The 16,611-nt window shown below is 39.1% G+C and overlaps 1 protein-coding gene across 2 annotated transcripts in view; it reads right to left on the bottom strand.

Moving 5' to 3' along the window:
• Window positions 1–5,054: 5,054 nt before the first annotated feature.
• Window positions 5,055–16,611, bottom strand: part of LOC116439823 — a 36,053-nt gene continuing 24,496 nt past the window's right edge. For both annotated transcript variants that reach the window (XR_004238290.1, XM_032099859.1), the window contains 3 exons: window positions 6,792–6,858; window positions 6,560–6,689; window positions 5,055–5,687 (listed from right to left, as the gene is read on the bottom strand). Coding sequence is in view for 1 of the 2 variants with exons in the window: in XM_032099859.1 (XP_031955750.1) it covers window positions 5,592–5,687; window positions 6,560–6,689; window positions 6,792–6,858 (293 nt within the window). In the remaining variant the exon portion in view is untranslated. The remainder of the gene's footprint in view (window positions 5,688–6,559; window positions 6,690–6,791; window positions 6,859–16,611) is intronic.

The raw sequence follows: 16,611 nt of genomic DNA, 5'->3' as shown, positions 1-16,611 counted from the left end.
GGTGTAAGTTGTGATCAAACAATCACATTTCAGATCACAGGAAAGATGAACTGAAAGCCCTATTCAAAAAGACATTTGACCAGTTTTAAAAGAACCTTAATGAGAAATTTTATTAATCAACAATTAATGAACATTATCATAAATATTTTTGACAAAATGGCATGCATGAAAGTTCATTTGTTCTAGCAGCAGAAGCAAAATCAGATTAAAATCTTAATTAAAATATGAAGAAGAGGCTTGTCATGATCTTCAACACACTGAAAGATTCCTTTTTTTGAAAATCAGGCTCTCTCTTGCTGTCACATTACACTATGTTGCTAATGAGCCCCTTCGTTTCTCTGTGCACAGCAATACATTTAATCTTAGCTGCATATTTTAAATGATTGATGTTCCCCTAATTACATTTTATGATATATTGTGCTGTGTCACCTCTAATGAGTAGCAAACATGACATTACCTCACTAGTACTGAACCACAGAAATCAATAACTGACATTTATTCAATGAACTGCAGATTATGATTCACTAGCTTCTCTTTGTGTTGAGTAAATTTGAAGTGTAATTAATTTTCATGCATATTACAAACAGAAAATGCCTGTATGGGCTAACTTTAAAAGTGATTTGCTCCTTCCTTGGCTAATTACGGCACAGGAAAAACTCTCAAGCCATCATTCAAAAGGCTGAGAAAAATCAATGGCTAGACAGAAGTCATCTCCTTAGATGGGTAGAGAGCACAGTCATGGTTTACACTTCTGAGAACACTTCAGAGCCATTTTCTAAGACATCTTATTGAGTGAAGGTGATATCATTCACAAACAATCTTGCCTACATATATTTTTTTGTGTACAAGAATGAGAAAGAAACCCCTTGTTGGTTTTCCTAACAGGGAACAAACATCCAACAGTAAGAAATATATAAGTGCTTTTTTCAAAGGAAAAACATTGTCAGGTGTCATACAGAACTTGTAAGAGAGCTGACTCACCGCAATTCACAGGTGGTGGGTTTTCCTGTAAGCAAAATCAAAGTTTAAAAAACTAGTTCTTGTTTCACCTTTCAAAACTTCTTGCTGTGTCTTTAGTTAGCTTGTGATTTCTTTACTGAAAATGTCCACTCAAATCAGGGGAGAGTAACAGGAGACTTTATAGCTAATGCCCTGTTTGCACACCAGTTCAAGAGCAGAGGTGTAGAAATCAATCAAGTTTTAAAGCTAAAGGCTCTGAAATTCATAGCAAAAGTCTGTGGGTCGCTTTAGGATCAGTGCTGTCCTTTGCACTAAAGCAGAGACCTTTTTATTTGGGCATATAATGATAGGACAAGGGGGACTAAACTTGATTTAGAGTGAAATAGGATAGAATTAGATTGGATATTAAGAAGAAATTCTTCACTGAAAGAGTGGTGAGGCACTGGCACAGGTTGCCCAGAGAAGCTGTGGATGCCTCATCCCTGAAAGTGTTCAAGGCCAGGGTGGGTGGAGCTTGGAGCAACCTGGTCTAGTGGAAGATGTCCCTGCCCATGGCAGAGGTGGAGCTAGGCAGTGTTTAAAGCCCATTTCAACCCAAACCATTTTATGAATTTATGATCTATGATCTGTCAATTTATTTTTCAATTAACCCTATGAACAAACTTCATTTATATAATGAAGTAGCCACTGCTCATTCCTCAGATTTGCATCAAGTTCAGGGATTTAGAGGAGTGATTTAGCTTCATCCTCAGGTCTACATCTGCTAATAAACCAGAATTTTCTTCCTCAGCCCATACGGCACAGGGCTACTCTTACCTTCAAGAAAGATACTCCTGGTCCTCTTGGCTTCCTTTGGGAGGAAAGGAATCAAGACAGATGGGTGAAGTAGAGTTATGACCATGATTTTAAACTAACTGATTGAAGTTTCTTTTGAACCTTACCTCCATTTTTATCTTCTTTTATAAGTGTCTCAAAGACACAGGGTTGGCTCCAGAGTAATTGCCAGAACTCAACTTTACATTTGAGAAATGTCAGAATAACAGTCATTATAACACACATTTCCAGACTGTCATTGGACCTTCCACCAATATTTAAGGACAAAAGAGCAAAACTACCAAACCTGCAATCCTGACTTCTTTTAGAGAAAAATCTACCTTGATGCCAGTTTTGACACACTAATTAAGCCACAATAAAACCCCTTCTTGGCTTCTAAAACCTGGTTGAGCTGTGATAGAAGAAAATTACAGAAATGTATTTCCAAAGATCCTTCAGCTTCTGTTAAAGATAAAAATAATGTGAATGTATGGAGTTGATTTAACCTACCCTGGGCAAATGCAATCTCTATCAGTCTTGAATGGTTAATCCATAGACAAGCCTGCTAATGAGTCTGCTATTCTGCTGAGGTTAATGAGCCCTTGAGCAGCTGGTGAAAGCACAGACACTTAGCAATTACTGTCTTTTATTCAAACCAGTTCCCAGGCTAGACAGCAGCTGATTCTCCCATTTTTACTATATTGCTACCATAGTACCTTGCATGCCAGCTCTGAGCCTGCATGTGCTGGTTGTGTTGGTTAAGAATGGATTCCTTCACCTGCATGCTGAGCTCAGTGAGAAGGCCTTATGGACTGGACTTGAACCACAATGTGTTCTTTCAGGGCTTTGTGGCTTATTAATGTACGCATGCATGTATGCATGGTCCACAAATCTCAGAAATCAGTTCTTCCTCAAGCAAGATCAATTCAGTTCAATCATCAAAGGTTGAACAGGGCAGTCAATGTAGCAATAGAATAGGCTGTAGAAAACTATTTTCTATTCCCCATTAGCAATACCAAGATAGCCAAAGACAGGCATACTAGAGCAGTATTCCTTCCTAGCATTCACTGCTTGCAGGGTATGTTTGCTCCTAGAACACAAAGTACATACGGGAAATGCAGGATTTAAAATTGCCTTTGTGCCACTGGAGGAAGCTGTACCTGAAAAATAATTAGTATATAATGAAAGAGTAGGGGGAGAGGAAAAAGAAAAGTAAAAAAATACTTTTGCTCCTCCTTAATGGCTGATGAAAATGAAGTTCAGAAGGAAGCACATCATCCATTTTCAGCTACTTTAGCATCTAACTTGCATGCTCTGAATTGCCCCCTGGAGGATCCTACTTCTTGTCATTGGCTGTATGTGGAAATTACCTGCCTTACTTATTACCTTTAGACTCTAAATTGTAGCTAAGATAAATCACTACAGCAGCCTAAAATAAATGTTATATACATACACTTCAAACAAGTCAAGGATTCTGTTCCAGATTGACAGCTGCTTCCCCTGGGACAATTCTAGGGACTCTTAATCCTAGTTACTCATCCCACCCTTCTCTCAACGTATAGATGCCTCAGCTGGGACATTGCAACTGCAAATGAGGCAGCAACTATGCTGTCATACTTCACAGACTTATTCAGGTAAATAGGCTTCCCTTAATAAACTAGGCTGGCACCTATGACAATCAAGTCTTATTTAATAATGATATTGTGGTAGAACACATGTATCAACCAAACCACATTATCCTTGCCTTGGTTTCTGTTGTACCATACAGGCTGCTGGCATTCACATAGCCTATCTAGGACAGTTCATATACTCACACTTGGAAAAAGACGGAAAACACTAAAAAAAATTATCACATTTAACAGCAGTCTAATTTTCAATGTAACTTAGACAAATATGTTTAGTGGAGCACACGGATCAAACTTCTAACCCTAGACTAAGATTCAGGTATGTATCACATATCTAAGCACATCTGAAGTTAAGAACCATCATTTAACTCTTTTTAATTCAAGAATCACCTCAGTTTTCAAAAAAGCATATATTAAGTTCCTAAGTAAGTACACAATGTAACTAAAAGCTAAAAAAAGAGCATCATTTAGAAGAATATGCAGCAAAAAAGTAGCTATGACCTGGCATGATTTAAGCTATACAAGTGGTGTGTAAAGAGTGTCCTAACTCATCCAATAAAATCGCTTACTGGTCCCAGATCATCGATCATTTATATTCTACTTCAGATATTTTTTGCTTTTTTTTGATATTGTGAAGTGCTTGAGTTATGTCTTTCTGCAGGGAAAATCAACTCCTTATAAAATGATCCAGGAAACTACCAGGATAATGTGCGCATTTCCAAATAGGAAATCTTTGCTCTATTCCTTCTTTATTTAGCTTGAGTGTAGAGGTCCCCAAGCCTGTCCTCAAATTGTCTTCATCTGGGTCAGTTGGCCTAATAACAGCAGTTGTTATTCACTACCCAATTTTAATTTATCTTCTTTAACTAAAATCACTATTAAACTGCTCTAAAATATTGTTTTTCATTGAAAATTGAGTTAGCCTTATCTAAAATGACCAGAAACAGGTGGTAAATTAGCTCTTCAGCATTTTCTGAGAGCAAACATTTTGAGATGGAACTGATACGGTATGAAATATAGCTTTGGGAATTCCCTTTGGAAAGTTCCTGTCCTGGCTGTGTCTACTCCCAAATTCTTGCAGACCACTGTCTTAATCACTTTGGGGACAGAGTGAAAAAATAGAAATCTTTAAGGATGTGCACACATTGTTCACTAATAGACAAAGCATTGCTGTATTATCAACAGTAATAAATTACTGATTTATCCACAAATCCAAAACATGGAACCATAAGGGCTGCTACAAAGAATGTTAACTCCATCCCAGCCAGATCCCTTACAATCATGAAAAGAAATACTGAAAGATTTATACATATATATACAGAAAGATGTATTTAATTATGTCTGTGTGTGATAGTTTCCTAAATAACCTACATTCCTCATCCCTCAAGCACAGCTATTTTTATGATTTTCTTAGTGATCTAATGCTTTTGCTCATACAGTAGCATAGAACTCACCCAGCCATGTGGGCATAAAAATCTACCTGCACTGTTACAGATGCAGACCTAAGGCCAGTTTGATGTTATTTTTAAATAGCAAAATATATAAATAGGCCATCTGATATATCACACAGTAAGTACTTCAGGATGTGTTTAACTGTAGATGTACACTTAGTTCTTTTTATTTTTTTATATAATCATTTCAGAATAAAGACATGGCTCGGTTTCATTTACTTTTTAATTCCTAGCAGCAGTAATTGCAGGATTTTGCATAGTTTTAACTTAGATTCATTGACAAAATATAGAAGATGATTTTAAGAAGATTATTTATCTAGACACTGATTGATTTTGCCATAACTTAAAGTAACATTTGATCCTGCTGGGATTTTATTTACACATCTCAGTTGGTAACAGTTTCTCATAAACATGGACAAAAGTACCCAAAACGTTTTTATGATAGTCTGTGTTATCTTTCCATTGCTCTTTCAGAATGATGTCCCTATTTCAGAGGTACTTATGGGTAAAGTGTTCTGTGAAGGCTGATTTAATCCTCTGTGCTGTCTTGACAGGCCAGTACCTGGGCTGTTCTGACTATCATTTAGAAGAAATCTTTCAGATATACTCTGCAGTCTTTAGGGTTTGGGAATATGCCCTTGATAGTAACATTTTTTCCGCTTTGGCTACTGGGGATGAAAACTAGAGTTTCCACACTGCAGTATGTCCCAATAAATTGGCATTGTAGAATATGTCATCATTTTCATAATGCAGAGGAAGTGTTTTCCTTGTTTTCAGCTGTTAGGAATAAGAACCTTTCTGTCCTCATAAGTGTTTTCCTTTGAAGGGGATACAGTACCTGGAAAGGAAGAAATATTTTTAAGTCCTTCAAATTAATACAAGATATTTTTCTAGAATTCAACAATCTAATATGTTTTACTAAATCACAATTTATTATCACAGCAAAGGCTGACTTTTAGCAATCTTATCCTTGGGACAACAATATCACATTTACAATAGGAAAATCTTAGGTGTTTCTATTCTATCAAAACAAAGCCATTTATTATATTTACAGATAAGTATACCTACATTTCTTTGTGATGATTTTGAAGGAGATATCTCTTAAATTATGCTAGGGTACTAGATAGTGTGCTAGGATCCTAGAAGCACCTGTGTGCAGTGAGCTGTAATAAACATACACCTCTGTAATACATGTGTTTCAACACTCAGCAGTTCAATTGTTCATATATCTCATTCTTTTTTTTATAGTGTACATACATATGACAAGCACTTTGCAACACACACGGACAGACATGGACCAAACGTTTCAGGCGTACCTGGTGATTTTAGTATCTGCATTTTCTGCTGCTCAGGTTCAAGAAGCATTTATGCTCCTCACTTACTCACTCTCAAGCCTCTCTGCAGTCTACCAAACTGAGCACCCAAAAAAAAGCACTCAGAGGCCAGTCATATTGGGGTTTGACAGTGTCATGGCACTGAGCCTCATGAGTACTTACATCATGTGGCTGTGTGTAACATCACTGAGGTGTTTCACTGGTGAGTCAGGGACACTGGTGACTAGGGGTCAGATACCTCTACTTTTCAATCTGTCCCTGCCTTTCTTTATCCAGGACCTTTGTAAAGGAGAATTATAAGGTTTGTTTCAGTTCATTGCCTCCACCTATGTCTTGCACTCCAAAACTGAGATGTTAAATTTTTTTACTTTCCAACCTGATTTTCCATCATCCCTGAAGGTGTCTTCTTTAGCCTTCTTCCGCTGAAAACAGAATGACTGTCATTAAATTCACTGTCTCCTCTCCTGCTGTCCTTCATGGTCAATTGATCTGGATCTGAATGGGCACTAAAAACAAAGGGAAATTATTAAAACTTTCTTTTCCAGGCACCACAAAAAAATGAAGTACAGTAGTTCCAACTGTTAATTTGGCAAAATACACAAATTTACCTTGAATTGGAAGTAAAATTTTCTTCCTGCTGAAGGGCAGAAGGATGAAAAGAAGAACTTGACTCTCCTAAAGTAAAAAATATCTTTGCTTATTTCTTTACATAGATTTAAATATCAATGTGGCACAAATATTTCAGATTAAAAACAACTGAAGTGCAAGAACTAAAGAAAAGTTCAATAGTAATATAAGTACAGCACAAACTTCTGCATAATACTTAGATGTAGTATAACCTGCATATTTACAGAATATTTATTATGCATATTTACAGTTTTCTCTCTTTAAGATAAAGAAGTTGAAGGACATGGGAATCAGTCATTTGGGTATCCCATCTCTAGGGGTCTTCTCAGAGCTGGAAATATTCAAGTCAAGCAGCAGGGAGAGGAGCAACATATCTTCCATGGAAAAAGCGCAAAAAAAACTGCAGAGAAGCTTTAGCCTACTCTAAATCAGAGAGGACTTTCCTGCTTGTACACAAATGGCCAATGAGACTGAAGAGATTGGTTACAGCTAGAAAGTGACAGAAACTTAGTTTCATGAAGTGATGCCAAATGGAGATGTGTAGCCCCTCTGTACTTGTCTGGCTATTTCTGAGTTCATGTCATTTTATGCAGTAGTGCACTCAGTGGGAAGCAGTTACTCCGCTATACTTATTGGCCTCTGGTCCTAGCAACAGTGGCAAAATTATCTTTGAACAAGATCTTTTTATAGGAATCATGAATATTTCTTTATCCTATAAGCTCTATACAGAAAAATCTCCCATCTGTGAATGATTTGATTTTCCAATACGTCTTTTTTACTTGATAAAGGCAGGAGGTTTCTTTTAGCCCACCAGAGCTGACAACTACTGTAGCATTTCAAGATATGCATTTGACAACGATGTTTTAGCAATTAGGGGGCAACAGTGCGTGACTTATCTCTTGGTCTTACTTTTTCATAATCAAGCCTGAGGTGGCAAAGTTTTCTGTTAGCTCTTCTGGGACTTGATTCTCTCCAGGATCACACTTGCTCTGGGCTTCATGCCCCTGCAGGCTGACTGCCATGGGTGCATGGTCATCCTGTTATTTTCTTGCGTGTGCTGTGACCAACCATTTCCAAACAAAGCAGTGTGTGCTAATGAAGGACATCTGCAGTTTATAAAAAGACATTTTGTGAGGCAAGATCAACGCTACACCCCTGAAGTGACAGGCAGGTTAGAGCAGACACTGTAGATGTGTCCCCTGGGGCATCAAGCATTGACCTGATGTGGGTCACACACTCTACAGCTTAATCATAGCATCATAGAGCAGTATGGATCAGAAGGGACCTTTAAATTTCATCTAGTGACATCCCCCACAATGATAAGGGACATCTTCCACTAAATCAGGTTGCCCAGAACCCCATCCAACCTGACATTGAATGTTTCCATGAATGGGGCATTCACCACCTCTTTGGGCTACCTGTGCCAGCGTTTCACCACCCTAATTGTAAAAAAAAGTCTTCCTTATATCTAATCTGAATCAACACTCTTTTAGTTTAAAACCCTTTCCCCTTTTCCTATCACTTATCCCTTGTAAAATGTCCCTCTCTGACTCTCTTGCTGCCCTCTTCAGGTACTGGGAAGCTGCTCTAAGTTCTCCCCAGAACCTTCTCCTCTGCAGGCTGAACAACTTCAACTCTCTCAGCCTGCCTTAACAGGGGAGTAGCTCCAGCCTTCTCGTCATCTTCGTGGCCTTCCTGTGGGTTTGCCCCAACAGGTCCATGTCTTTCCTGTGCTGAGTATTCGGCAGGCCTGCTTTGGTCCCCGGGGCAGTCCTGCCCATCAGAGTGATCAGAGTCCCGGAGAAGACGGACCTGGTGCCTCCCCACGCCAGGTGGGATGGGGAGCTCCCCAGACACCCACACCCCCGTCCCCCCATTCCCAGGCTATTGCCCCGCTTGCCACACGCACGCACAGACAAAGGACTCCGTTTTTTTAGGACGAATCAGCTGCTGGAGGTACCTAGAATTCCCCACTTGAACTACAGAGGGAGCCCGGGGCTCTGCTTTGGAGCGCAGGAGGCCCGGCGGCGGCGGGGGCTCGGTGCCCGTCCCCGCCGCGGGGCCGCGCGGCCGCCCGCGCTCAGAACCGCGACCCAGGTGCGACCTAAGCGAGCTTCCCTCTCCTCCCTGGGAAAACAGGACAGGGCAACACCCCCGGGCAGACCCTGCCACGGGGCAGAGACAGCTGTGAATATGCAGGGTGGTACACGCGGATTTAGTTGCCCTCTCGAGTCTGCTCCCGGTCTCATCGTGCACGTTGCACATTCGCCAGCTCTAATCATTAAACTGTCATTAGCATGTTTTGAGAACAAATGAAACCGCGGGGGTGCTGCTTCCAGCACCCTGAACGTAACGCGGTGAGATGGCTGGTCTAAATGGAAGCATAAACTTCTGCTATACCTTGGAAACTTCTGCTCTTTTTCTCCTTTGTTTTCCCTGTGAGGTAAATTATTTCTGTCTGATTTTATCCCTGGTGCAGATTCCTGTAAAACCTGAATTCAATTTGCATTGCTCATCTGTCTGCACATTTTGTAGCTTTTATGGCTGTATGCTATCATGTGCAAAAGCTTCAAGATTTAAACACCAGGAATGGAAACAATAAGAAGAAAGAGATATGTGTGAGAAATTAATCTGAAGCATAGAGTTTGTGGAGTTTTGTTTTAATTTTATGAGCATTCCTTGAAACTGAACCAGGGTTAATAATCTAAACCAAAAGCATACAAATTAGGTATTTCTCGATGTCATATTATCTCATATTCCTATTAAAATCTTCGATATTACATTCTTTTGTGGCTAGGACCAGAGGGTTCAGCCTGCTAAAAAAGAAAGATATCAGTAAAAATACTCATCTCCTTAACAAAGTGCATTCGAAGAAGATAATTCAGGTTCACACAGAGCTAAATATGCCTTATATTCAGTACCGTCGTGGCAGGTTAAAATATAGTTGAGATTTCTAAAGCGCAGCAGAGTAGGAACAAATCGACTTTATCAAATCAAAGCCATCTTTTCTTTAACTTGGTGGAAATTAAGGAAGAATCAGAATTAATTGGTATCTGGACCAGATGCAGATGACAATTTCTTGAATTACATCACCTCCATCTTATCTCTAATCTTTTAAGCCTTTTTTTACCCAAAGGGCCTTTTCAGACATGCTAAACTGGCAGCATTATAAGGCTGCAGCAGGACAATATTGCTATTCTAATGATTTATAACCAAATACTTTACTTATTAGCAAAGGCTAATACTGGATCCATCAGTCCAGACTCAAGTAAATTAGCCATTAACTTTCTGACATCTAGCATAAAACAACCAGTTAAGTCTGGCCATCCAAGCAATTAATTTGAGTTCTCTTTGTGGACACTGTGGGGATTTTAAAGTGGGCTGAAACTACTTGTGTATCTCTGTTGACTAATTTATATTAAATGCCCATTATTTAGACTGTTGAAGCTAGGAGAAAATTAACTCCTGTATCTTAGCTCTAGTAGGAGCCACTTCCACACAGGTACTTAAGTGTCTGCTCCTTCTGGTTCCAACGGGAGATACTTCAAGGTCTATGCTCCTACACTTTTCACCTTTAGATTATAAATTATTTCACAGAGGAAAACATCAACTTTGTTTCCAATTTTTATATGGGGAAACTAAGGCACAAAGGAAAATTAATTCTGTAAAATCCCATGAAGATTGGATCGACGATTCCTGTGAAGGGAAATTAATTAATCACTCTCTTTTCCAAGACTAAGAGCATCCAGGGGAACTGGTATACAAGAGATCCAAAATGGGAGTGGGAGCTGCACCCTGGCAAGTGGAACACTGCCAGGGGGCAGCCAGGACTGCTTCACAGCAGGAGGGGAGCTGAAAGTGGAGAGTAACAGCAAGCCAGGAAGAGGCAGTGTCCTCACTGGCAGGGCGACAGTCCCTTCCCTTGGTACCCAAGCAGAGCCGCTCTGGGGAAGCCAGGGTCACCTCAGAGTGCAGAGACTACCAGACAGGTGTGCAGAGGTGAAGCAAATCTGAGGATATTCAAGGCAGCAAGACAGGGCCAGTGAAGAAGTTCTGATGATCCACTGACAAATATTCCTTTGCACCATACATAAGTAAACTGAGGGCTTGTCCCTATCACTTGATAGTACAGATGCTGAAAGTTTAGCAAGCTTAAAAAACTGACAGGAAAAATTCATGGGGTTAAAAAAACCTAACCAGAGCTGTTACATACAGCTGTCCTATCTTCAGTGGAGGAAGTCTTGGCACATTGACTTATTGGAGCCTAAGTGGATTCATTCAGGAATATCAGTGATACATTTATTCCAATCCTATAATCTTCCCTAGGCTCCTGCCATCAGAACACCACTGAAGGCAGGTAGAGCTGTGGCACAGCACAGCCGGGTGTATGCCCTTGGCACAGCTCAGTGGTGGCTACCAACACCTCCTCACCTGGCCCACAGGTTGTGATCCATTGTACTCAACTCCTTCATTGTCTTAAGGAGAGATGCTTCAGAAATACCTACTCTACAACTGGGCTTCATATTCTGTGTTTGGAGGATTTAATCTATTCTAACCACTGGGGTTTTTTTCTTGTGTCTGAGCCTGTTTTGTCTGCCTGGGGTGATGACAATTGCACAGCCAAACTGAAATGTTGATATATCTACATAAAGAAAGTGTATGCATCTCTTTTTTTAACCGATTAGACCAATTCTTTTTATAGTTGTGATCCCACAATATTACCTGTCTATGAAAATGAATGTAAGCTTATCATGATTTTAGTTTTTGTTTATTTGGTCTATACTTTTTTTTTTGTTTTTTGAGGGGGGACACAGTAGTGTTCTTTTGTCCCCTCCCAATTCCTTCCAAATCCATTCACCAGATAAAACTACATCTGAAAGTCAAGAAGTCCAAAAACATTGCATTTTTACAATAAATAGGGACTGAAAAGACAGTTTGAAAACAGGGGAAAGGCTGCAGTGGCAATTGCTTCACTGCTTTTCTGGTGGCTCCATATTCTTCTGGATTTTTGCCATCTAGAAAAAGTGATCAGGTTGGATTTTTTTCATACCTTGGCTGATCAAAGAAGATTATGTATTTGTAAAGAGAGATTATAGAAATTGTAAATGGATATTCTGCTCCATTTTCCACCCAACTAATTTTTAAAAAGGTCAAAACTGTCTTCATCAAGAGAGGCATCATTTACAGAAATATCACAGATTTAAGTGTTTTATGTATGGTTTCTTTCTGAAATCAGAGGAAGAGATCTTAAAAGATACTCTATATACTCTCATCTATTTTGCTGCCAAGGCAAGTTTACTTCTACCACATATTTGCTAGTGCAGTGGTACTCAAATCACGGTGCTTGGAGCTGCTTCTGTCACAAACGTGAATCATCACTCACTCTTTCAGCAGTGACACCTTCTGCTCCCTATAGCCTAGAACAAGATTCTTCGAGGATTCCTACTAGATAGTTCAACCAAGTAAATTCAGAACAACAAGTATTTCTCTGCAATCCACACAGCTGCTTCTTGTCTTTTTTTGTTGTTTTTTTCTTTCTCTTTTGGTATAGCTCCAGCCAGGACCAAAACTGGGGATTACCACAAATTGTGTAGGACCAGACGCCAGGAGGTCCTCAAAGACTGTATCTAAGAGTACTGCAGGCCACAGGAGAAAAAGTGATGCTAATAAAATCCTTCACCTGGAAAGAGATCAAATACAACATGGATCACCGAACTACTTCAGTGCTATCCCAAAATTACTTTTGCATGTAGCATGAACTTTTAGGAAAAAAACCTGGAGGACATGCATGTTTCACCAATGAACTTATTAAGTTAGTCATTTTCATACTCATAGGAAACTGGTATTGATTCCCTGTGTGTCTTTGAGTGCTTGTTGGTTTATTTAAAAATGTTTGTGAGTCTTGAACTTAACATTATTCTTGTTTCTCATTATCAGTTAATTGTCATCATTAATCATTGTTTTCTTGATTAAAAAGTAACAGTCAGTTCAATACCATGTGATATGGATGACTAATCACAACTCAGGAGAAACAAAGAGTTGAAATAAGTGTTCATGAACAAGTTGTCATCTGTAATTTGTCCTCATAAACTAGTTGGCAAATACTTATGTGCAATGAATACTTCCATACAAATTAAGATGAGCTTGAATATGATTCATAAACAGGGAAAAATAGTTGAATTCATTTCATATTCATTTGCAATAAATAATTTGGACAAATACAGTTATCAGAGGGGGGAGCAGAAGGCCTTTATGGAAAGTATCTACAATGCAAATTAGTTGAAAATCACTTTTGTTATTGCCTTATGCTATCAACTTTTTTAAGTGCCAGGTGCCAATGTAATTTAGCAAGACTGTTCCATAACCCTAATAGCACTCCATCTTCAGAAAGTTTTGTCAGATTTTTTTCTCTCTGAATTATTTCATTGCTCCTTTTGCCACTTGATCTTCTCTTGTAGTCATAGGGTGGTAGATGGACTCCTTCATGCAGGCTGTCCCGCCTCTTGCTTCAGTGCACTTGGTCCCACCAGTATTAAATACTTTTTGAGCAGGATTCAGTTATCTGTATTAATGGATATTAATATGTGGCAATCTGAGATCTTTAGATGGGTAAAGAAAATGAGACAGAGCCTGTGGAGAGCCCATTGCCTACTGGAGAGGAGCTGAAGACCAACCACAATACCTTAAGCTTCTCAAGTAGTAGTAGAAACTTGCACAGGGGCAGTTGATGAGAAGAAGAAACCTTCATTGCCTGTAATGAATCTCAGGAAACCTCACCTGCATGTGGAAGGCATACTTACAAACCTGATCTTAAATGGCCTAATCTGGATCAGTACTCAGCCCCCAGAGAGACTCCTACTTCCATGCCATAGCATTTTTACATGCCACCTAAAAAAGCATTCTATCTTTGTATTTTCAAATTGATGTGATTTTTTTGCATTCATTCACACCTAAGTTAGGCATCTAAATTCATTGATTACATGGGGTTTTTGCTTTTCCCCAAATGCATCACTCTTTATTCCATTTTATCTTTTTCTTTACTATATTGACAGCATTTTTCCTCTATCCACTTGCAGCCTGGACACATTTCCCTTCCTATCATGGCATAGCAAGGTATTGTGGAAACAAGCTATGTGGTCTCTTAAAAAATTAATTAAGCTATTAGATAAGAGCATGGGTAGTGATGTACCAGATAATACATCATACACATCTCTGAATTAGAAAAGGACTCCTCCAAAAGCTTCCACAATTTAATTGGGCAAAAGGAAGTACTTTTGCTTGTATGGATCCTTACAATAGCCAAGTCAAGAACTCACCTGAGTATTTTGGTTTTAGAAAAGAGTGTGATCTAATCCACCTAACTTGGATACCTTACTTGTACCCCCATTTAAATTGCCAGGTGAAGCAGTTTTTCTATAAGAAGTTTCTGTATTCTCTAGAGAGAGGTAGATGCATGTTAAGACCTCTTGAGGAAGAAAACTGCTTTCCCAGGAGCAGGCGACTTGGTTTGCTGGAACTGTTCTGCCCCTGAAACCTTCAGGGTCATCTACTTCTGCCCTGTGAGTATCCAGCACTCTTCAGAAACCTACTGAAGCATGAATGGGATAATCACCCAAAGAGTCCGTGTCAATCAGCGCCTGAAACAAGCAAGTTGTGTCTCACCTTTCAGATGTGTTCAAAAATGCTTGTTCTTATATAGAGGCGGCTGTTACCATCTAGGTAGCTAGTGATAAATTTCTCTTAAGACACTAGTTCCATTTTTTTCACTGTGGAAGCAGCAGTTAGATTCTGACAGCATCAGTTACCAATTTGTGATATTTTTTTCCTTTTGAGCACAAGCACATTTGCTTTGTACATTTACCATTGCAAAAGTGCAAAAGTGATGTGATATCTAGACATTTTTTTAAAAAATCCTTGCTCTGATATGTTCTGTTCTATAAAGTTGAAATTATTATCACAAAAAAATTGATTTTCTAGTGTGAGCTTTAAGAGAAGAAAAGTATGTGAGTGAATGTGGGCACAAGTGAGAACCTCTGAGTGTGTATGTGTAATTTTTCTAGTTAGAGATATCCTGTTCAAAGCTACCTCCAGCACAGTGATTAGTAATACTATCCAAAGTGTAAATCAAGAGATACAAATAGAAAGAAAACATCTTGCCCACTTTGAATAGCTGCTACAGCAGATTTTTTTGTTGGCCTACAAATTACTCTAGTGTTTCTGCGGGAGTGAAATACATCATCTTTTACTATTAGCTATTATTGTTAAATGCCTGAAGGGACAGAGTTGTGTGTTTCTATTTCAATTACTCAAGCTACTTTACTGGATATGGATTGAGCTGATTTTACCCTATAAGAACAAATGCTGTTATTACAGTTAATGATTAAAATCCTGCTTGTACTCAGCTAAAATATAAATTAGCAGTTTGGAAGAACAGGCTTCAAGCTAAATAAAATTGCTTTGGGAGGCCAAATAATTCAGGGAATTACCAGTGGGCTATTCAGGCTTTCACCTCTATAGCAGGTCACTAATTGGATTTAGACCAGTTTCATAGTGGTAATGTGAATTTGGAAGTAAAATTATTATGTCTGCTGTGCAGCCTTCAGTGCCTAGTGGTCTCCATCAAATTCCTGGAAAGTTACTGTATCAGGATGGGCATGACAGAAAATTACTGACCCAGCCACGGTAGGTAGCATAGTCTGAGATGTGTCATATTTTGGAGCTGCCAGCTTCTCTCCATTAAATAGAAGTATCTAGATTACTAGCTCAGAGCTAGACTTTTTGGTTTTAGATATCTGAAATTATAGAAAGGTACAGAGTAGCTGGTTGATGAGAGAAATTTTGTCATATGCAGAAGTTGGATAAATGCTTTTTTCTTGAGTTTCTAGAGCTCAAAATTCAGAAGTTCTTTTCATAATATGAAAAAACAACAAAAGAAGTGCATACATAAAACAAGAGTAATACTGATATCTTCCTTGTCTCACCATGAAATACTGGATACTAGTAGGATGCTAATAATTTCAGACATAGCCTTTGTTTTCATTTTACTTTCAGGCTAAATTTCAAAAATCCACAGTGATTCAGGATGGAGGGCAGAATATAACCCTTCAATATATGGAACACATTTACAGCAGAAGGCGGGTTGGTCCATAATACTAAGAATTTATTACTTCTTTATCTGTTCTATCAGCTGATATGTCCTACTTTCCTCCTTCAATTTAGTACAGACTCATGAGTCAGGAAGGGCCCTGCAGGACTATTTTATCCCAGGGGAATGCCAGGACTTCATATCATATCTCTTCAAGCTCCTTTTGATTATAATTGCTTTGTGATTTCGTGCAAAACTTCAGCTCTAGTCTGTATTGTTCATGATATGAAGCTTTACTGGAACTAACCAAGCGGTTTGCTGTGGGGTTTGGTGGGTTTGGTTCAGCTAGTGGTAGCTTTGCTTGAAAGCTTACATCTTGGACACACTTTGGTACTGTGGCAAAGGGGCTCACTGGGTAGTCTGAGCTGTCAAGGTGTGAATGGGGAAAACATCCACTGAATGATACTTAAGTGGGAAACATTTGGTCAGTTCTCATTTCCTCTCCACCATCCGAGTCTGCTACTTTTCCCTGCCATATGGTGTGTGAGAATTATTTCTGAGCTTCTAGACAGGGACAAAGCATTTGAACTGTTCTGAGGCCACATCTTTTCTCCAAAACACTTCTAAACAAGGCTTTCAGAAATCTCTGTTGTAAAGGTTGAAGTGGGAATCTCTTAGAATTCAGTTTGCTCCACATTAGCAGAGGCGTTTTTCAG

This window comes from Corvus moneduloides, chromosome 2, assembly GCF_009650955.1.
Source record: "Corvus moneduloides isolate bCorMon1 chromosome 2, bCorMon1.pri, whole genome shotgun sequence".
In the NCBI taxonomy this organism is placed as follows: Eukaryota; Metazoa; Chordata; class Aves; order Passeriformes; family Corvidae; genus Corvus; species Corvus moneduloides.
The sequence above is the reverse complement of the archived record's forward strand: the minus strand, read 5'-3'. Positions and strand labels throughout refer to the sequence as shown.